General features: G+C 37.9%; 1 protein-coding gene across 3 annotated transcripts in view; it reads right to left on the reverse strand.

The window, feature by feature from the left end:
• The window catches only part of Tpp2 (tripeptidyl peptidase 2), a 72972-nt gene extending 51168 nt beyond the window's left edge, over positions 1 to 21804 (reverse strand). For 2 of the 3 annotated variants that reach the window (XM_059278840.1, XM_059278839.1), the window contains exons 1-4: positions 21566 to 21802; positions 12406 to 12534; positions 2466 to 2561; positions 711 to 815 (exon numbers count right to left, since the gene is read on the reverse strand). In XM_059278840.1, coding sequence (XP_059134823.1) covers positions 711 to 815; positions 2466 to 2561; positions 12406 to 12534; positions 21566 to 21730 — 495 coding nt within the window. In that variant the 5' untranslated portion in view covers positions 21731 to 21802. Of the gene's footprint in view, positions 1 to 710; positions 816 to 2465; positions 2562 to 12405; positions 12535 to 21565 lie in introns of all 3 variants that reach the window. The other variant, XM_059278841.1, reaches the window with a different exon arrangement.
• Between the last annotated feature and the right edge of the window lie 487 nt (positions 21805 to 22291).

Here is a 22291-nt window from a genome sequence, read left to right on the forward strand (position 1 = left end):
TATTTTGATTTGAGTGTTTTATATGTATGTATGTATGTATGTATGTATGTGTACCACCTGATGCCTGTAGAGGACAGAATGAACTGGATCTCTGGGAACTAGAGTTACAGACTAACTCTGAGTCCTCCTTGAAAGCAGCAAGTGTTCCTGAAAACACCAAAGTATTCTTAACTGCTGAGCCATTTCTTCAGCTCCTAAAATGACATTATTCTTAACACTCAAAACAAAACACAAAGCCAGTACCAATCTGCAAAATGAACCAACCGTATTATACCCATAAAAAAAGACTATCATAACAAAAGTATAATGAACTTGAATACCTAGACACGGCAGATATTCTAATATTCTCAGCAAAAGAAACTGCCTAAGAGCTCTGTATGGTTACATCTTACAAACGTCAAAGAGGAAAATCATTCTAGTGTTAGAAGACAGGATGATGACTGTCTTGGGGAGGACAAATGGGACAGTGGCTAGGGAGAGGCACAGAGGAATTTCCATGTGCAGCTGGTAAAGACTTCATGGCTATATTTTAAAATATTCATAATGTATATGTAAAATGACGTGGCATAATGATGTCAGAACTGGTAACTTTAACACACTGAGAAAAAAATTGTCAAGGGATGAACCCTATGAAAATGTAGTCTACTGAATTCTTTAGAATACTAGTATGGTTCTTTGAAACATTCAAAAAAAAAGTAAGTAGCACCAACTTGGGAAGAGCCATTGTTGGCAATATCAAATTCTTCTTGTTTTCTACAAGCTTCTGCAAGCGCAACTCTGTGAATAGGATCCCAGATTTTTTCTTTCCGTTCTTTCTGCAAAGACAAAAAAAATTCATCTTACAATCAGACAGACAAAATAGTTAGGGAAACCTACATGGTTATATTTATATCTTGCTAGCAGTTCAGATATTACAAAATTCTAAAGGCTTACAAAAACCATTTCTAGTTAAGGTTTCAAAGCAGTAGATCAATTAATGAAGTTGGTTAGGAGAACGAGCTTATCAAGTCACACCAGAATATTTTTATATTATTATTCCTCAATTTATACCCATCCTTCTCTAAAATGTAGTGTATCTTATCAGGTGCTATTATTTAGAGTAGAAAATACTCACTCCTGGACCCATACAAAATTGGAAAATGCAGATAGGCAAATACAAAGTTATGACTAAAGAAAGACTGTAGCTTCACTGGGAAGTGTAGATATCCTCAATCATTCCTGTCCAGGATGCCTCATCGTCTTATACTGGACAAGGCTCCATGCTTCTGAAATTGGTCTTAACCTTTATCTCCATTCTTCATCACATAGTATCTCCTATCAAAAGTCTTCTAGATAAGAGAAGCCTTTCAGTAAACTAATAAACTGGACTATCTACTAATAAAAAGAGCCTATGTCAACTATATGATCTATATTCGTGTATCAATTTGTTACTTATAAAAGCTGTCTGAACATAATAATGTCACATCTGTGTGTTTATATCAAACTATGTGCATTAAAATGAGTTCTGGCTCATGGATCTAAAAGGAAGAAGAATATTCTGATTAGATGACAGCACGCACATATCTATCAGGGTTACTGTCAAAACTTATACCTTGTTTTACAGTTGAAGTACTGGACTCATATCAGCAATTAGTGTCATAGCGATATTCAGAAATGGCACCATGCAATACAGTAACCCATAGCAGTTCCCTTAATAGAGCATATATTAAACACTTCAAACATTTGCATCATCATAGAAAGTTTCACTTGACAGCAACTCTTTAAAGCAAATTCCTAACCACACTTAGCTCTTCTTTTTCCAACTACAGACATGTTTTATCTTATTTATGTGCTTGTATATGTGTCTGTGTGAATTTATGTGAACTATGTGCATGCTGGTGTCCACAGAAGCCAGAAGAGGGCATCAGATCCCCTGGGTCATCTGACCTAGGTGTAGGGAACTGAATATGGGTTCAATGCAAAGGCAGTAAGTCCTCTAAGCTGCTAAGCTATCTCTCCAGCCCTACTTGTGTTTCTTATACACATACTTCAATAGCTTTAGATCTGATTAACAGAATAGTATTAAATGATGACAAACTGAGAACAAGAAGACTAGACAGCAAGATAAATGGGGCAAATTCTTAGAAAACACAAGAACAAAATAAAGAGGTCTACACTTTAAGAAAGTTCTTTAAAAAATCTAAAGCTCAGTTTATGTCATCTACTCAAAAGAACCCAAGCTTTAGTTTAGTTTTTTGTTTTAATTTCCTTTAAACTAACTACTCCAAGCATCCAAGACTAAGAACCACTTTAACAAAAAAAACATACTCTTGAACAGTTTTTCAAAGTTCAAGTCCCTCAAAGATTTAAGACCTTATGAGAGTTTACAAATGCAAAATTAAAAAAAAAAAATCCCTTTTCTTCAAGTAGGAATCAAATCTAAGCATATAAACTTGCAAGCAAACTGATACTGGGTTTCTCATTACCTGTATCCTTTCCTTGAGAGCCTTTGGATAGAAGTCATAGCCATTTTTAATGCCAATATGATATTTTCCCGAAGGATTTGTCCAACTTGCAGGAATCTGTAGATAAAAACAAATTGTCCACTAACTTTCCAATGCCAATGATACACTACTGTGAAGTCAAACTATTTCACATCTACTCTACTGGCTCACATTGGGCAAAGAGACTCATGTATATGAGAAATACTTTTAATATTCTAAGTGGTCACTTAATATCACTATGGCTTTATAGTTTATAAAACTCTTTGAAAATGTATTATTTCATTAAATCGCTAAGATTATTTAACAGTTCTTAAACACTGCTTACACCCCATCTCTCCCTTTATCACACTTGTGCCAATTAAGAAGCAATTTTCAGAACTTACTCCACACTCAGATTTCCTATTTAGAGTAAGACCGTCATTCTTCTACAACAGCACCGTACAGATAATGCACAAATATTAAACAGGGATCTTTGAACCCTTATGGACAAAGCACTATAAAATCATGTTAATTTCATTTAAGATCTGTAACACTCTCTCAAATTGTCTCATCATCTTTAAAAATAGTTTTTTTAATAGAAAGATGAAATGAAATTACTTATACAAACAGGAAGGTAAAAAATTGGAATCTAGTTCCATCATGGAAATCAAAAAATTCAGATCAAAAGATGAGATTTTAAACCAGATAAATGTGGCTGTGACTCTAAACTTCACCACTAAAGTGGGGGATTTTAACATTTATCTCCTCTTGTGTGCAAGGAAAAAAATATCCCATAATCCTAACCTTATAACTCCTTTTTGCGGGGGAAAGGCAAGCGGGAGATGTATATGGTCTCTCTATTCTTCTTGGAAGCAAAAACTAACCCTGTTTAAGAGAAGTTGATTCAGCAAAAAGCAAGCAAGCACTCCAAAGAGGGGAAGAGTCGGCTGTTTCCAAGATGAGGTGGCAGCACTGCAGCTCTAACATATATGTCTTAGAGAAGTTTCTACGAATATTTATGTGGGTGATATATTCATGGGGCAAATGAATACATCATTTACCCTCTTCTCTCCCCAAATCATGGGAGGTGAATTCAAAACCACAAAGTAAGTGAAACAATGAACCCAAGGTCTTTAGGGGTTGCAAGCCCTTCATTAGTGCATGTGTGGGAAAATACCCTGGCACCTTAGCTTCTGATATACTGAGAACAGCCAACCTATCAGCAGCCTCAAGGCCATTTAACCACAAAGGGGCATTATGAAAATGCAAATGCCAAGATACATCAGCACTTTCCCTTTGAGAATGGCTCAAGGTTCATGACTGCTCTCATGCTCTCTGTTGGTTGACATTATTTACTTCTGCAGGATTAAGACTGCTTGTCATTTTAAAGCTTGATTTATCATGAAAGCTGCGATTTGCAATAGACAGGCAGGCTGCTCAAAGAACCTGACTCTGGCTGTCTAGCTCTACCACTCGTGTCTATTTTTTACCAAACAGTGAAGCTAGGGATCATAACTCAACTTTATGATTCTTATATATAATAAAATGCAATGAGCACCAACCAGTTTAAAATATCAAAATCTATTCCTATTCATCCTAATTATGAAAAAAAAAAAAAAAAGCTGTTAGCTACCAACAACTCACATCTAGCTGGCTTGTGTCTTTAATCCCAGCACTCAGAGGCAGAGGCAGGTGGATCTCTGTGAGTCTGAGGCCAGCTTGATCTATATAATGAGTTCCAGGACAGCCAGGGTTACACAGACAGAGACCCTGTCTCAAAAACAAAAACAAACAAACAAACAAAACATCCTCACTTGTCTCACTTATACAGTATCTTTCCCCAACTCATTCCCATGTTCCATAGCAATTATTTCCCACATAAAAAACTTTTGGGTGAAAATTTCATAAAATTAGATCTATGAAAATTATTATTAAAGGCCTACATTTTAACTAATAATTTGTGAGTCAGCTGGCTGTCTATAGAAACTCATCCATCATCATAAAGCATGTTCATCATATTCTTGTAATGTCTTGACATAACAAAAACAATGGCAAAATGTTGCAACAAAATGCCACTACCAGGCAACACAAATACCCACTGTATATGTACCTTTGTAAACTTTGCCTAGTACAACTGAAAATGTTCAAAAGGCCCTGAAATGCCAACTAATAAAGAAAAGCAAAACTCAAAAGCCAATAGACATATTTAACACATTAGTTAGCATATATATATATATATATATATATATATATATATATGAAAATAATCCTGTTGTCAATTTATACTTAACTATAAATAAAACAAAAATTCTTCAGGGTCCATGGAATCACATACATCTCAAAAATTAGGATTATCTATTTTCCTTTAAAGGTAGAATAGTTATAAAAAAGTATACAAAAAACTCAGAGAAAAAATATAGCATATTCTTCATCTACTGAGCTATCTCTCCAGGTCCCCATGGACATCATCCTTATCTCTTTTTTAAAGATAGGATATTGTTATGTATGTAAACCCACTTTGCCTGGGACTCAAAATCCCTGTGTCTGGAGTACATAATCTCATTCACTATGAATTACAGTTCATTTCTGAAACTCTTCAAGAGAGGTTGCCTAACAAATGGGACATTTTTCTGTTATTTCAGTCTTGCCAGTGACATAGCACATGCCTATATACTCATTATTTGCTCTGGCTATACTACATCTAGTCACATTTTTCTGCATGCCTATTATCAACTTTTTAGAAGATTTTTCAATATTTGAGACTAAATATAGATTATTTTTCTTTCTTTCTTTCTTTTTTTTTCTTTTTAATTTGAAGCTTAGGACCGAACCCAGGGCCTTGCGCTTGCTAGGCAAGCACTCTACCACTGAGCTAAATCCCCAACCCCTAAATATAGATTATTTTTAAAAAAGGTTTAACGTAAATGTGGTAAAGTGAAACCAGCATGGTGTTCCCTTCCAAAATGCTACTAAAATTAGAATGGAGTAGAGATCTACTGGAAAACCACAGGACAAAGAGAACTAAGACATAAGACTCAAAGGTAAGCCCAACCTTTTGACATTGCTAACACAACACTGTCATACACAAAGTTCACAACCCAGAAACTCTTCTCCCTCCCACTCCATGTTTTAAATTATTTAAGTTTATGGATTCCTCTTGGGCCAAACCAATAGCTCTTGGCTCAAATGTCGCCTGTGAGTCCCAGGTTGGACATGTCTGCTAACACACTTTGAAGGTTGCAAAGTAAAATGAAAGACATAAGAATTACTGGGGAACTAATGAAATGTTAATGTGTGATGTGGACACACTAGGTTTTCTTATGGGAAAAATAAGACTCCTACTTCAAATTAAAAATAATTACTTATTAGGGCCTGAAGAGATGGCTCAGAGGTTAAGAGTACTGGCTGCTCTTCCAAAGGTTCTGAGTTCAATTCCCAGCAACCACATGGTGGCTCACTACCATCTGTAATGAGATCTGGTGCCCTCTTCTGGCCTGCAGGGATGTGTGCAGGCAGAACATTGTATACACAGTAAATAAATAAATAAATCTTAAAAATAAATAAATAAATAAATAAATTCCAAATTCTCTAAAACAAATAAGAAAAAACACAACTTTCTAGGAATACAGGGAATATCTTCATATTCATGTCATACATTTAATTAATTTTAAGAGTTTTCATTAAGTACACATGTATATGTAAAACCTGAAATTTTTAAGTATAAAATGGAAAATGGATATATAAAAGAACCCTATAAAAAGTAAGAAAACAATGGACAGCTTAGTAGTATTAAAAAAAAAACCAAACAAACAAAAACAAAAAAAAAAAAAAAAAAGAAAAAGGAAAATGGTAAATGAACTTTTAGTACTTCATAAGATATCCAAAAACCCAAATCTGTGGGGGAAAAAACAGCTGATTTCATTAGACAAATGCAAATTAAACCTACAGTGTAATATACTGAGATTCCCATCCTTTTTAAAAAATAAAAAAAAAAAACAAGAAAAAAAGTCTGAAAATACCAAGTATTTGAAGTTAAAAAGCTCACCAGGCATGGTGGTACACATCTGTAATCCCAGTACTTGGGATATAGTGGCAGGAAAATCAGGAGAATACAAGGCCAGCCTGTGTTGTGGCATAATCCTTTTCTAATACTATGAATATGTATTCTCTCATTGGTTAATAAAAAGCTGACAGGCCAGTAGCTGGGCAGAAGTTAGGCAGGAAAGCAAAACTGAGAATGCTAGGAAAGAGGAAGGGCAGACTCAAGAGGTGCCAGCAGATGCAGAGGAAGCAAGATGAAAGTGCCACACTGAGAAAAGGTACCAAGCCAAGTGGCTAAATATAGGTAAGAATTATGGGTTAATTTAAGTGTAAGAGCTAGTAATAAGCCTGAGTTATCAGCTGAGCATTTGTAAGTAATAAGCCTCTGAGTGAATTATTTAAGAAGCGGCTGCTGGGTATTTGGGAACAGGCAGGTGAGAGAGAAACTTCTACCTACATATGGCACCCATACGTTTGGCAAGAATTTCCACATAAAACCTGAGAAAGCTTAAAAAAGGATTCTAAACACACAAAAATGGACTCAAACACAGCTTCTTGGCAACTGTCTTTTCTCCGGTAGGCTGTTTGCTGGCAGCAAGCAGAGGCACAGCTCCTTTAAGAGATGGCTTCCTGACTCAGCATTAGTGGCAAAAACCATGTGGCTCTTTTAAGAGGCCCTATTACCAAACACTTAAATGGAGTTTATGAGCAGCCAGCAGCATGCTACTTGGTGGCGGCATGGACCTAAAACCTCCCCAGAGTTGGGGCTCCCACCAATACTTCCACCATGAAGCTAGACTCTCAGGAAGCAAAGGAATGGGGTGGAGCCAGCTGTTTAATCCTAGCCACGCCTGTTTAGCAGATTAAACACTCATGAAGTCAGAAAAAGATGGAGATGTGCATTAAAGACAGATCAGACAAAACAAAACAAAACAAAACAAACAAACAAACAAAAAGCCAAAACCCTCTAAATGTTTCACAGAGTGTTTAAAAATATACATAGGCTTGAGAGAGAAAAGAGAAGGTATAGACAGTCATAAAAAAGAAATACATAGTTTTAAAGTAATAAAGTCCTTAAAAGGGAATAAAGCCTTTTTTTAAAAAAAAGCCATGTAAAGATGGAAAATACACAGAGAATCTGGATACTGTATGTTATTGTGTTTCCTTTGAATTGTTTGATTGCTGTATGAGCAATAGCTGATAAGAGACATTTGATTATAAATATTGCTGGATTAATCCAACCTATATATTTTAAAAATGCCTTGACTTCAAAATTTAAGTCAAAAGATGTTACTTTGCAGAATAGGTTATGCTTTTATTTCCACAGGAAATGAGAGGCTGTGGATTCATTCTGTGTTAAGAAAAATCAGATTTGCTAAGGAAGACCCCCTGAAAAATCTCCAATGGAAACAGATGGCCCAGATGATCCAGTGTTTCAGAGCACCCGTGCTGCAGTTTCCTCTGAATTCTGCATCCAGAAAGGCTTCAAGGCTGCTACAGGCTGAGATGATCCAGCCTCACAGACTACTCCAGTCAGGACTTGACCATAATCCTAAATTTTCTCAGGGTCCCCATAGATTAACAGTGCCCCTAACTGGCAGGAAGTAGCCTAGGAAACTATGCCCACATTCCCCCCCAAAAAAATGGATTATGGATGTTTGTCTTTGTTTAGGGGGTTTGGTTACAAATAGTTATTGGTAATAGTCAATCTCTTGAAGAAAAAGAAAAAAGTGGGCTATGATATAGAAATGATGGAGAAAAAGGTAGATTATTAAATGTACTTTAATCCAAAAAACAACTGTTAATCTTACATATTTTACATCAGTATGGATTTTAGTTTATTGATACAAATTTAAAATTTATTTTGTTATACTGTATGTGTATTTCTACTCTTATTTAGGGTATTATGTTTATGCAGCGCATTTAAAATGTAATATATAATTAGGAAATGTAGACTAATAGTCATCTATAATAGCAAACTTATAGTCATGTTAGGTATGTTTCATACAGAGATATTTTTCAGATAGATGGGCAATCTTCAAACACTTCAAAGACCTACAGAATATGGCATTTAAAACGTTTTAAGAACTTAAGACTTTTCTCGACAGTGAGATACATCTGCTCCTGGTAGCACTAATTACTTCAAAGAGGATGGTGGGCATGGAAGAAACTATATGAAGTTTGTTTTCTTTATAGCAAAAGTTAGCTACTGGACAAGAAACTCCCCTTGCCTTGACTGCCGACAGTAAGTACGCTGTCCAATCTGGACAAGCAGGGCACAAAGAAAAGCAACTGCCAAACTTTGCCAAGATAGGGTAGGACAGTCCTGCAGATTTTCCTGCTTCTGAAAAAAAGTCTGTCAGACATGCTAGGCCTGTAGGCCAGAACTAGATGCCTCAATGTTGCAGAGGAACCTTGGGTGACTGGCCAGGCAGCTTGAGGACCCTGTCATTGTCATTAGGTAACATTTCACCCTTCTGGGGTCTTTGAAGGAGGTGAAGACTAGAGAGTTATAATTATAGTTTTCCTTAGTTATGATAAAAGATAAATTAGATACAACACTTTAGACTCACCAAGATAAGATAGATAATAAGTATTTTCTCTAATTTTGCAAAATGCAAATGGATTAGTGTTACTGTAATTCTTAACTATTTTTGTTGTAGATAGTTTTACTATATTACAGTTAAAAATCTTCCTTCTTAATTAGACAAAAAGGGGGAATGCTGTGGAATAATCCTTTTCTATACTATGAATACATATTACTCTCATTGGTTAATAAAAAGCTGACAACCCAGTAGCTGGGCAAGAAGTTAGACAGGAAAACCATACTGAGAACGGTAGGAAAGAGGAAGGGTGTCAATAGCAGACACAGAGAAAGCAAGATGAGAACACTACATTGAGAAAATGTACCAAGCCAAGCAGCTAAAACATAGATAAGAATCATGGGTTAATTTAAGTGTCAGACCTAGTTAGTAATAAGCCTGAGTTACCGACCAAACATCTATAAGTAATAGTAAGCCTCTGAGTCAATTATTTAAGAAGTGGCTGCCAGGTATTTGAGAACAGGCAGGCAGGAGAGAAACTTCCGCTAAAAGCCTCAGCATAAAGATAAAGATGTTATATATGTTATATATGACCTAGTAAAGCTGTATCTCCATGACTCAGCAATTCCACCTCTAGTATACATCCTGGAGACAGCCACGCACGCGCACACACACACACACACACACACACACACAGGAAATGTGCACAATACTTTCAAAAGAACTGTTAACAGTCTCAAACTGCAAGAAACAGTTCAATACAGCAGAGCAGATAGAATGTGCTATGTAGAAATCATATATTACTTAGCAATGAAACTGAACAAATTATTGTTACATTCAACAATAATAAAGACCAATCAATCTTAAATCTTGCAAACACCAACAACAGGAAGAAAAACTGATACAGAAATGAGGGCATTCATGAAAAGTTAAAAAGTAGGGAAAATTAAATAATGTACTTTATGTATCTACACAAAGATGATGTATCTGCACAAACAAAGAAATGATTATCATAGAAGCTGAAACAGACTGTGACCTGAAAAAAAGGAGTAAAGACTGTACAGAGGATTACCATCTATAGACAATGGCTACCAAGGTGTTCAAAGTATTACCTGTATTCTTCTGGTCTTAAACCAGAAGAATTAGGCTCTGTTGGTGGTTTATGAGCTATTTGGAAGAAGGAGAAACAGAGACAGATATTTACTTCACTGTACCACATGGCTAAGTCAAAGAAACTTACTGTGCTACTTTCAGAAAATGGTGTCCTAAAGAGCTAAGGAGAACCAAATAGCCATGGTACCAGTGACTAATAATTATTCCTTCCTGACTATTGAAAAACATCTCAATACCTCTGTAAGTATATTTTATGCATGGATGGAGAAAGGAAAGATTGGCAGAAAGTCTAAATGAAGGGCAATTAGTTTTCCATCATCCTATTCCACAAGCTATCCAAACTTAACCAATCAGTAGATCCCCCTATGTGGACTAGGAGGCTGGACCAAATGTCAACCTCCTGGAGAATATGCATAGCAAATGAAGCAATAAAACATACTAGAGAACAGTCTGCATGTGAGTAAAAGGCAAAATTATCAGTCTTAATTGTCTTATCTTTTTTTAAAATTTTTTTTATAATTTGATTTAATATTACATATCAGCCACGGATTCCCCTGTCCTCCCTCCTCCCGTCCCCCCCCCCCCATTCCCATCTCCTCCAGGGCAAGGACTCCCCTGGGGATTCAGCTCAACCTGGTAGATTCAGTCCAGGCAGGTCCAGTCCCCTCTTCCCAGGCTGAGCAAAGTGTCCCTGCATAGCCCCAGGTTCCAAACAGCCAGCTCATGCACTAAGGACAGGTCCCGGTCCCACTGCCTGGGTGCCTCCCAAACAGTTCAAGCTGATCAGCTGTCTCACTTAACCAGAGGGCCTGATCCAGTTGGGGGCTCCTCAGCTATTGGTTCATAGTTCGTGTGTTTCCACTAGTTTGGCTATTTGTCCCTGTGCTTTTTCCAATCTTGGTCTCAACAATTCTTGCTCATACAATCCCTCCTCTTTCTCACCGATTAGACTCCTGGAGCTTATTTATTACATATAATTTCTACCTTTGAGCACTAGTGACAATAGTTTATATGGCTTATTTAAAGCTTAGGTTATTATAGTTATCTAAAAGTAAGCAACTAAGAATAATTATGTAGGTCTAAATCTACAGGACTCACTGGAAATATGATCTACTGTCCAAGAGTAAATTAATGCACTTCAAACTAAGTCTGCTTGTTTTGAAAATCATAAAATAAAATCACTCAATTTTTTGTCATCCTCTAAATGCATTAACTAGTAACTCATGAATAGCTCTAAGCTTGTTTTACAACTATTATCTCATGCTTAGCTTACTTGTGCCTTTCTACCAAGGACAAAATAAAACAAAGCCAGTCATTTAAGTTGGAAGGATTAGGGCATAAATATTTCTTCATGATCAGGTTCACTGAGAAAATGATGAAGGCAAAACTCTATAGGTGGTTACTTTCTCTGTTTTTCTATTCACAAGTTAAAACCACTTGTTGACCTCAACTGAAAAACAAAATAAAATAAAGGACTTTACTAAACAAATAACTTCTAAGATGACCCTCATAATCCACACCTTACAGTATACATGTTGTTATAAGATACCTTTTCCATCATCATACCTACTGATTTATTGACTGATTTACAATAAACAGAATACAATGAAGAGGTGGACTGTCACTTGTAAGCTAACCTTATAAAAAAAAAAAACCCATGACTTTCACTTTGATTGTTCTCTTAGATGTCTTGCCCTGAGAGAAGATAGCTGCCATGCTATACTATAAAACAGTTCTGTCTAGAGAGCCATGTGGCAAAGAAACAAGGTGTAGTGGTGCAGCCTTTACCCAGCACTTGGGAGACAAAAGCAGGCCTGTGAGATTGAGGCCAGTCTGGTCTACCTAGAGTTATAGGACCACATAGAGAGACCCTGTCAAAAAGAATAAAATAAAACAAACAAAAAAACCCAAGTTATTCATTCATGAAACAGCCATTTTCCCAATGCTCCCTAGCTAAGCCTTTAAATGAAACCATAACCACAGCCAACAATTTACAACTTCATGAGAAATTCACAACTATAAGCATCCCTCAACATCACAACGTAGGTTCCTAGAAGACAGTAATGGAACATTTTATTTTAAACCAAGGGCTTTTGGGATAATTCGCTTTACAAGTAACAGGTAAATACTACTCTACTGCCCATTTTAGTTAAAAAACATTTGATGCTTTGAAGCAACATTAAAAAACAAGGGGGGGGGGCAACAAGCCAAAAGAACCCATTCAATAAGAAGAGAAATGTTTCAACCTTAAGCACTCTTCCAGAAAGACCAATAATTTCACCATCTTTTGGTTCTACTTCTGTAGCAGTATTCACATCACCACTTCCTGTGGTATCAATGATATCAATGATTTTTGGTTTTCCATCAGTTGTAACCTGAAAATTGAGGCAAATAAAATGAGTTAGTTTTGTCTTTAAAGAAAGTAATATAAATCCATGAGTATATATACACACTATATACATAAAATTATCTATGAAATTTTTCACTTATATTAAGAAAAAAGTCTAACAAATAAACACCAAAAAAATTAGTCATGGAAAACAATATACAACCCTCCAAGTGGTTTCATATATTTCTTTAATATTTATAATCTTTTGGGTGTTGGATACAGCAGTTGTCAGTACACAAAAATCCCTTATCTTATATATAGCATAGTAAGGAAGTAGACAATAAATAAAGATGTAAAATACTGAGAAATTAAGCAGAAGACAGGAAATAAGTAGCATGGATTTTAACTTGGTTGGGCAAAGAAGGCCTTCCTGAGAAGGCAACAATGAGCAAATATATGAAGAATGTGAGCTCTGGGCTGGATAAAAAACGGTAGTATTTTATTACTAAATGTCACACCAGTACTTCAAATTTAGTAAATTCCAAGTTCAAAGGTGCCGGGCGGTAGTGGCGCATGCCTTTAATCCCAGCACTTGGGAGGCAGAGGCAGGTGGATCTCTGTGAGTTCGAGGCCAGCCTGGGCTACAGAGTGAGATCCAGGAAAGGCGCAAAGCTACACAGAGAAACCCTGTCTCGAAAAATCAAAAAAAAAAAAAAAAAAAAAAACCAAACAAACAAACAAAAAAGCAACCAAGTTCAAAGTAACACACTCCCAAATCTGTTTTTTTCCAAATGTTATCTTTACAGATATCATACACCAGTTGTTCAAGCCAGAAACAGAAGTCTTTCTCTGATTATCTAATTTATACCTTGCACCACAGCTATTGGGAAGTACTTCCTCTAAAATGGAATTCAAATCCATTTTTCTACTTTTTATCACCATTGTGCCAACTTGCCAAACCACTATCATCTCTTCCTTTCATAATGTAGGTATCAGCTTCTTAAACTGAGCTGAAACTTTACTCTTTATGAGGATCCTGTAACTTAATGTTTGTGGTGTCACAAAAAACCTGGCAACAGTAAAAGGTTACTGAATATACATACAACTATCAAAACTTAATTCAAAACTAAATGTGCAATGAATCCAAAGTGCTTGTGGCAGCACTTATGCCAGCTGCATTTTATAAACACTGTGTCCTTGGTTTTGAACATTCAATTGTATACTTCATATTGTGCATGCCACCAAACTACAAAACTCATTGAACACTTGTTTGAAACATTCCAGGCTGACTTGATCCTATTGTATTCTATGGACTGCAGTATTTTTACTGCACGGAATTTCTACTCTTATAGAAACCCAATCGTTTAATTCTAGAAATCAAAACTTTTAATATTTTCCCTCCACCACTCCTCAGCATATAAATATTAAATTCGTTTATTTTTAAATTGGATTGTATTAAACAAGTTTATTCATCTCAATGAGTATGCACATTTGTTTTGCCTTTAGTAAAATGCTATTATATTTAACAAAAATTTTTAAAAATAATTTTAAAAAAGGTTTATTTGTATTTTATGTGTTTGCTTATATATATGTATATGTACTACATGTGTGCCTGGTGCTTTCAGAGGCCAGAAGAGGATAATGGATCCTCAGAACTGGAGTTGAAGGTTGATGTGAGCTGCCATGTGAGTTGGGAACTGAACTCAAGTCCTCTGCAGGAACAGTTTAACCACTGAAACATCTCTCCAGCTCCTACAATAAACTTCTTTATGACTTATCAGTAAATGCTTGATTTATATACTCGTTTTATTTGCCTATATACCTACGGTTGTGTAAAATTTCATGGGCAAAAAGAGGTCAGTTACAAATGAAAAACATTGAAGAAGCCCTATATAAATCACTTCCTTAAAGGTGTTCCTTCTACAGCTAAATGTATTATTCAGACAAACTGTGTTTTATTATTCCTCTCTTTTCACAGATTCATAAACATAAGAAGCTCTGTGGCACTACTTCCCATAAAAAATGGTGATCATTTTTGCCTCGACTATTTTCATATAATCCCCCTTTTTAGAATTCTCTATTCCTTCAGTTGTGTAACAGCATTTGAACATACATTTCCATTTTCTAGTAAAGTTATCACCCCTTCAGAAAAACCTCCCCAAATGATCTCTTTCATGTGTTCACCACCCTCAACTTCAAACTGCACATTGTTCACTTCACAGGACACAATCCAACTTTCAATAACACACACGAGGTGACCCTCATCAGTTTCTCCTGTTAAAGAGTGTAAGCTCCAAAGGGACAGGTTGTATCCCCATTCAACTTGCAGATACATACCCAATAACAGTGCTTGTTGGGTATTAACATTTTTTTTATTACCGAATTAGCATCAGCTCTAATTTTTTTTTTGTTTTTTTTTGTTTTGTTTTGTTTTTTTTTTTGAGACAGGGTTTCTCTATGTAGCTTTGCGCCTTTCCTGGATCTCGCTCTGTAGACCAGGCTGGCCTCGAACTCACAAAGATCCGCCTGGCTCTGCCTCCCGAGTGCTGGGATTAAAGGCGTGTGCCAACACCGCCCGGCCAGCTCTAATTTTGGTAAGGTACATTTCCTTACTAGCCATAAATTTTAATGTGAGTTACAATCTACTGCTACAGGAAACTGTAGTAGTATATTTTCATGGGAGAGCAGTTGATAAGGCTCTTCGGGGCTAGTTTTGCAAAAGCAAGTTGTTGTATTCAATATATATTGAGGAACACACATATACTTGAAGAACCTCAATACTGATTTTCATAGTGGCTGTTCTAATATATATTTTCACCAAGAGTATATAAGGATCTTACTGCAGTCCTCAACCTCATCCTCACCAGCATCTGTTGCTTTCTTAATGATAGAAACTCTGAGTTGGTTAGCTGGAATCTCAATATAACATTGACTTGCGTTGCCCTGATGGCTAAGGATACTGAATTTTTTTCATGTATTTATTGGATAGTTGTACATTTTTAAGATTAAATTGTATTTATGCTGTGTGTACAGGTATCTGTGTGAGTATAAGCATGCCACAGAGTGTGAGTAGAAGTCAGACAACAACTTGTAGGAGTTGGTTCTCTCTTTCCACCAAATGGGGTCATGGCAATTCAACTCAAGCTGTCAGGATTGGCAGCAGGCACCTTTACCACTGAGCCACCTTACAAGCACTGTTCTACTTCTTTTGAGAGCTGTCTAATTCATTTCCCATTTATTATTTATTGTCTTTTGAGATATACATGTATTAAAATGTCATAAAGAAACCCATCATTTTGTACAATGAACATATACACTACTTAAAACTCTATGTGTACACACACACAAGTATACATATATTTATACACACACACACACATCCCAGCAGGAATTAGGCATGGAAACACGAAGTCTGAAAAAAACAAAAAAGAAAAAAAACTAATAAATGTCAAGAATGTAACAAGCACAGTCTTCAGACTTTTCTTCCACCTGGAAAATTCTAAATCTTAAGACCAGGGTTAATGGCCATTACTATCATGAATCTTTTCCCCAACACAAAATATTTCCTCTATAGTATATGCAAAGTTTTGTATTTAACATATACTCAAGGAAGAAGTGACTCTTAGAGGAAGCACATTTTTTCTTCATAGGGCTAAGAAGGTACAGCTGGTGGATCACACATTGAACTGCGTCATGTTGCCCTGAAAAACTGAGAGCATGATGGTGTGAAGCTCCAAAGGGCCTGTCAGGGTCAGCTATTTTTTATTTTTTTTTTTTTAGTTTTCTTATTTATACTAGATATTTATACTAGAAGAATGCAGATAACCAGGAGGTTCAATATGACAATTCAGAAAAAAGTCAATGAAAAACATATCAAACTAGTAAAATAAACCCTCATTATCAGTATGTCAGCAAAGCCAAATGGGATTTAGTGGTTTATTTACCATGTATTATGTAAGTTTTACTTATATGAAGTACTCAGGGTCTCTCTCTCTCTGTCTCTCTCTCTCTGTCTCTCTGTCTCTCTCTCACACACACATACAGACAGAGAGAGAGAGAGAGAGAGAGAGAGAGAGAGAGAGAGAAAGACAGAGACAGAGAGGAGAGAGACAGAGAGGGGCAGAGCAAACATACAAAATACACATGCAAAAAATTTAATTTATTTACTCTATTGAAGATTTTCAAAGAGACAACAAAATTTAGAGCTGGAAAAAAATATAAGGGCAAAATCATATGAGAACTTTGCAGTAGAGGTTTGGGATAAAAAGGAAACTCAACTGGTAATAGTGGAAGTATGCTGTCCATCTTTGAGGAAGGAGGTGTGTATGAGTGAGGGCTGGCAAGCCTGGAAAATGGAATTATGGGGAAAGCCACAGTAATAAGCTTGAAGGGAAGGCAGGAAAATGTTTCCTGGATATGCTAGCTAAAAAAGAGAAACTGCCTAAAGTTTCCCCTAAATGTCAGGAATACATGTTACTTGTTTCTCCACTAGCAGGAACTGTTATGGGTAGAAGCCATTCATTAAACATTTGTAGAGAAGACCAGAACAAGAGGGGTAGGCTTGCAAACCATCAAACACAAAGTTCACTAAACAGGGAAAAAAAATGTATTTACTTGAAATTTCAAGGGAAATACTGAAAATGTACATTTAAGCAAGGGATTTTGTATGTGATTATTCCTCAGTAACTTTTACTCCAAGAACATGATCAATTTAAAAGGCTCCTTGCTTTTAGAAAGCTTATTATTAGTTGAGATAACAGATGAGTAGAGATAAGAATGCAAGATAGTAAGAGGTTCAGGAAGTAGCCATGAAATACCATAAGAACACAAAGCTCAGCTTTCAGAAACTAAACCCAAGTAAAAGACAGTTAATAAGTATATAACCAATTTTAGTGAATTAGCACATTAAAAACACTTTTTATGAGCTGGGCGGTGGTGGCATACACCTTTAATCCCAGCACTCACTCAGGAGGCAGAGGCAGGCAGATCTCTGTTAGTTTGAGACCAGCCTGGTCTGCTGAGTGAGTTCCAGGACTGTGGTGATATTTTATTTGTGTTTTAACAAATAAAACTTATCTGGGGATCAGAGAACAGAACAGCCACTAGATTAGACCTAGAGGCCAGACAGTGGTGGCACACAATCCTTTAATCCTATCACTTGGAGGCAGAGATCCGTCTGGAGTTCAAGGCCACACTGGGAACAGAGCCAGGCGTGGTGACACACACATTTAATCCCAGCACTTGAGATCTCATGCCTTCCTTGGAAAAGACACACGCCTTTAATCCTAAGAGTGATAGCAGGAAGCAGAAAGGTATATAAGGCATGAGGATAAGGAACCAGAGGCTTTTAAGCTTTTAGGCTTTTAGCAGCAGTTCAGCTGAGATCCATGAGGACTCAGAGGCTTCCAGTTTGAGGAAACAGAATCGGCTGAGAAGTTGGCCAGGTGAGGTTAGCTGTGACTTGTTCTGTCTCTCTGATCTTTATTTACCCCAATAGCTGGCACCAGGTTTTCTATTAATAAGACATTTTAAGTTTTGTGTTACACAGGACAGCCAGAATTATTATACAGAGAAACCCTGTCTCAACAGAACAAAAACCAACCAAACAAAAAACTTTTATGAAGTTACTTGTATAGATTTACCCCAAACAGTTCTTTTCCAGGAGGATATTCTCCTATTATGCATACAGGTCTTTTCAACAAAAATGCTTATTACTAGCAGATTTCATACCAAATAAATTTGATATGCTTTTTAAGAGTTTTAACCAGAAAAAAATGTAAGGAAAATAAAGGGATATTTACAACTTGAGAGTAGAACAAAAGGGAGAAAAACTGAAATCACTGCTAGCAGGGACTGACTAGCCTTATTCATCTCTGAAGCGACAAACCTTAACAGCAGAGCTAATATCTGGCAAAATGCTGAATTAAATCAGTAATGTCTTAAAAGCATGAAGAAGGAGTTTTCAGGTGACTATAGAAAGCTTTTGGGCAAACTAAGCACCACACTGCAAAGGCATATATTAGGACCTGCAACATCTAGGTGCCTTGAAAAGTGTTCAAGAGAGAAGCACAGAGTGAAGGGTGGTGCTGAGGCTACACCCAAAGGTTATAATAGAATTCAAAATTCTGGAGTTTTATTCAAAAGCAAACTGACTTCTTTTGAACAAAGATGTGTTACTACGTTTGCTTTTGATGAGTAGTAAGTTTGCAAAAGTGAAGAAGCATGGATTAGTAGCAGTGACAGTGGCCTAGACCAAGTTTTATCTTGTCATGAAACCCATCCACGATCTCACAGTCAGTCTTCCTGTCATCCTACCTTTCTATCTTTGAAACATTCAGTTTGCAGGACTTCATTATTTAACTGAACAGTAGGCACCTACTAGGTACTTGAATGCTTGCTGAGGAAATATTTAATCATTTGTGTAATTATTACTCTCCTCAATCTGTCTGCACACAGGAGTATGCTATCATACCTGGCCCTGCCCTCTACTCTGAATAAGCCAGAAGCTATGACAAAAAAGGACTTGGCCTAAGGAAGTTATTAAAGGAAGTAATTACAATTGGCTCCAAGTTCTCATTTTCTCCTCTAGTCCTTTACTTAGATCCCATTAGGCATCTCAAAAGGTCAGGTCAGCCTCCTCTTCTGTTCTTTTCTTTTTATTTCTATTTTCTTTCTTACCTTAATAATGTATATACAGAGCTTTAAAATAAATTCATTAGGTAAGTAAAAAAATTGAAGTCGCCAGGTGGTGGTGGCGGCGGCGGCAGCACACACCTTTAGTCCCAGCACTCGGGAGGCAGAGCCAGGCGGATCTCTGTGAGTTCGAGGCCAGCCTGGTCTTCTGAGCGAGATCCAGGAAAGGCACAAAGCTACACAGAGAAACCCTGTCTCGAAAAACCCAGAAAAAAAAAAAAAAATTGAAGTCACTCATGTGCTAATTTCCTTGCTGAAATTAAAAAAAAAAAAAAAAAAAAAAACTGGTCATGTTTAGAATCTGAGCATTAATGGTTGATGATCTTATGTTTTCATTTGATTTCAATATTTTATTGACTGAACATTTATGTTGTATGTAAATATCAAACTTATTTTCCCTTCAGACAATTCATAGGATAGACCTTCTATAAACTCCCCCTACTAGACATTTATTATTTATTTAAGACTTAAAAAATAGTATTTAAAACTTTTCTTCAGCACTTTAAAGTCCTATGTATTGATTTTCTCAATTGTCAAGTAATTCTACAGGGTAAAAACTGTTACTTTACAGAAACAAAATACTTTGATAAGCAGAACTGGAAATTCTACAAATGCCCACTGGTCAGTACTACTCTAAAATTGTCTGATCCTCTAACAAAAGAAGCAGTGAGCCACTTAAACTATTCTCCCAACATTCTACAAAAATTAAATACACTGCTGTGTAATGGGCAGCATTTCCACTGTGTAATAAACCCTCAATGTGGCATTGCTGTTACCATGTTTTAAGCCTTAGCAACTACAATTAATAAAATAACAACTGTAGTCACCGCGAAGGAACTCATTACCTGAACTTCTAATCAGGGGCTCTGCCAGGCAGGACCACCACTGGATGTGCTCCAGCGAGGGGAAGAAGTAACAAACCATCTGAAGCAGGACTCCCCGGGTGACCACACAGGCTTCCTTCCTATCTCTCATGTAACATGAATTGCTAAATAGTCTTATTAATAAAAACCCAGAGCCAGACATTGGTATAAAAGCTGAAAGATCAGAGAAGCAGAGCAAGCCAGCCACAAGTTCTTACCTCTGCGGAACCCTCAGTTTCAAAACAGTTCCTGTTTCCTAATGCCTTATATACCTTCTTCTGCCCTGCCATCTTACTTCCTAGGATTAAAGACGTGTGTGCTTCCCAAGCAAAGGCATGAGATCTCATGTGTTAGGATTAAAGGAGTGTGCCACCTCGCCTGGCTCTATTCCCAATGTGGCCTTGAACTCACAGAGATCCAGACTGATCTCTGCCTCCCGAGTGATAGGATTAAGGGTAAGTGCCATCACTGTCTAGCCTCTATGTCTAATCTAGTGGCTGGCTCGGTCCTCTGATCCCCAGATAAGTTTTATTGGGGTGCACAATATATCACCACACTCTTGCACTAATTCCTAACGTTTATGTCAATTATCTTACTATCCATTTATGTCAATTATCAGGCACCACAATGAAAGAACTAAAGATGGGAGAAAATCAAGGACTAGGAATAAAGGAATTACTAAGCATCCCTCTTTTGAGAGGAATGGGTTTAGGATAATATATGTCTATGTAATCTAATGCATCTATCTGATAAACAGACATAGGACTGAAAAGGAGGCAATAGTCAGAGAAGATCTTCAACAATGGTTGTAAATCATTATTAGTGGGTTTTAGTAAAAGGCTAGTTTAGTTTAAAAACAGAATGCATTTTACTCAGAGGCATTTTTTTTTTAACATCACTTTTCAGTAAGGTCCCTGACCTAACGACTTCTAACTCGCATGAAGGAAAATGAAGTCATTTGAGGAAAACACAGCTAAAGTATGTTCTCTTACGTTTTGAGGCGTTTAAAAGCATATTTTCATAAGGCCTGAATAGTTCGCCCCTAACAAATTAATTGTACTTTATGTAAAAACTAACCCAGGAGATTTCAACCTAAACAAATACATAGTAGATAACTTAAAAATACAAAAGTATCAGAAGAAATCATTCCGGAAGCGGATCGGGTTGTCTTCTGGGAACCCCGCTTTGCTAGTCTTGCCAAAACCAATCTCTAAACCTCATCACTACCAAGTTCTGTCAGGGCTGCTGCCCCATCGGTGTCACCCCCCATCCCCCCAGGGTTAAAAACTGTAAAACCCTCGCTCGGCAAGATCGGGCAAGGACCCAGAGGAGATGTGGGGCCTGGCACGCCGGGTTGTCCAGCGGGCTTCCCCGAAGCCCCGATCTCGATCAGCCACGCCGACCACGCTGCTTTTGTGTGGAGCGGGAACGGGGTCCTACGGTCGCCCCGAGCTGTCCCACCCGTCTGAGGCTTGGTCTTGGTTCGGCCCTCCCGGCCGCGGGCCCTCGGCGCCGCCTCACCTGCATGCCGGGAGCCCCGGGATCGACCCCCGTGTCCAGGACCGCGATGAGCACCCCGCGCCCGTCATACTCCGGGTAGCGGCACAGGAAGGAGGCGGCCCCGGTCTCTTTCTTCGGCAGAAGACCGTGGAAAGGGAAAGGCTCCTCGGTCGCGGCGGTGGCCATGGACGCAAGCTGGAGGACGGACGAGGAAGAGGCAAACTGCCAGGCTGCTCGCGGACCAGCGGCTCGAGGACACCCGGCGACCGCGGGCCTGAGGCGGGGAGGGGGCGGGGCCATGCCGCCAGTACCCAATCACTTGCAGTCAGAGATGCCCAGCCAATCCCATGCCTCAACGTAAACTAACGGCGCCGCTACGAGGCGCCAGATAGGAGTGTTGCTCGGGCTGCAGTGCCGGGGTGGAGTCTGCGCTGGTGCTGAGGACTCCGTGCGGGAGCAAGGTTCTTAAAGGGTCTATGCTTGGGGTGTGAAGAGACTCGGACTTGGCTTCCGAGCTGTCACTATCTGTGAGAAGCCTTGAGAGGAACAGGCCGCCCGCCTGAGGCGCGTGATGTTCGCGACGCGGATGTTGGCTTCAGTTGCTGCAGGCCCGAAGCCATGTAAAGTCAGGCTCGGAGGTCTCAGATTTAGCGGTGGAGGCTCTCCCCCCCACACACACCCGCCGCTTTTGGCGGGGTGAGGTGAATGGATAAGATGGGGAGAGGCAACCATTTAGTCAACAAGAAG

The sequence above is a fragment of the Peromyscus eremicus genome, chromosome 13 (assembly GCF_949786415.1).
Source record: "Peromyscus eremicus chromosome 13, PerEre_H2_v1, whole genome shotgun sequence".
Lineage (NCBI taxonomy): Eukaryota > Metazoa > Chordata > Mammalia > Rodentia > Cricetidae > Peromyscus > Peromyscus eremicus.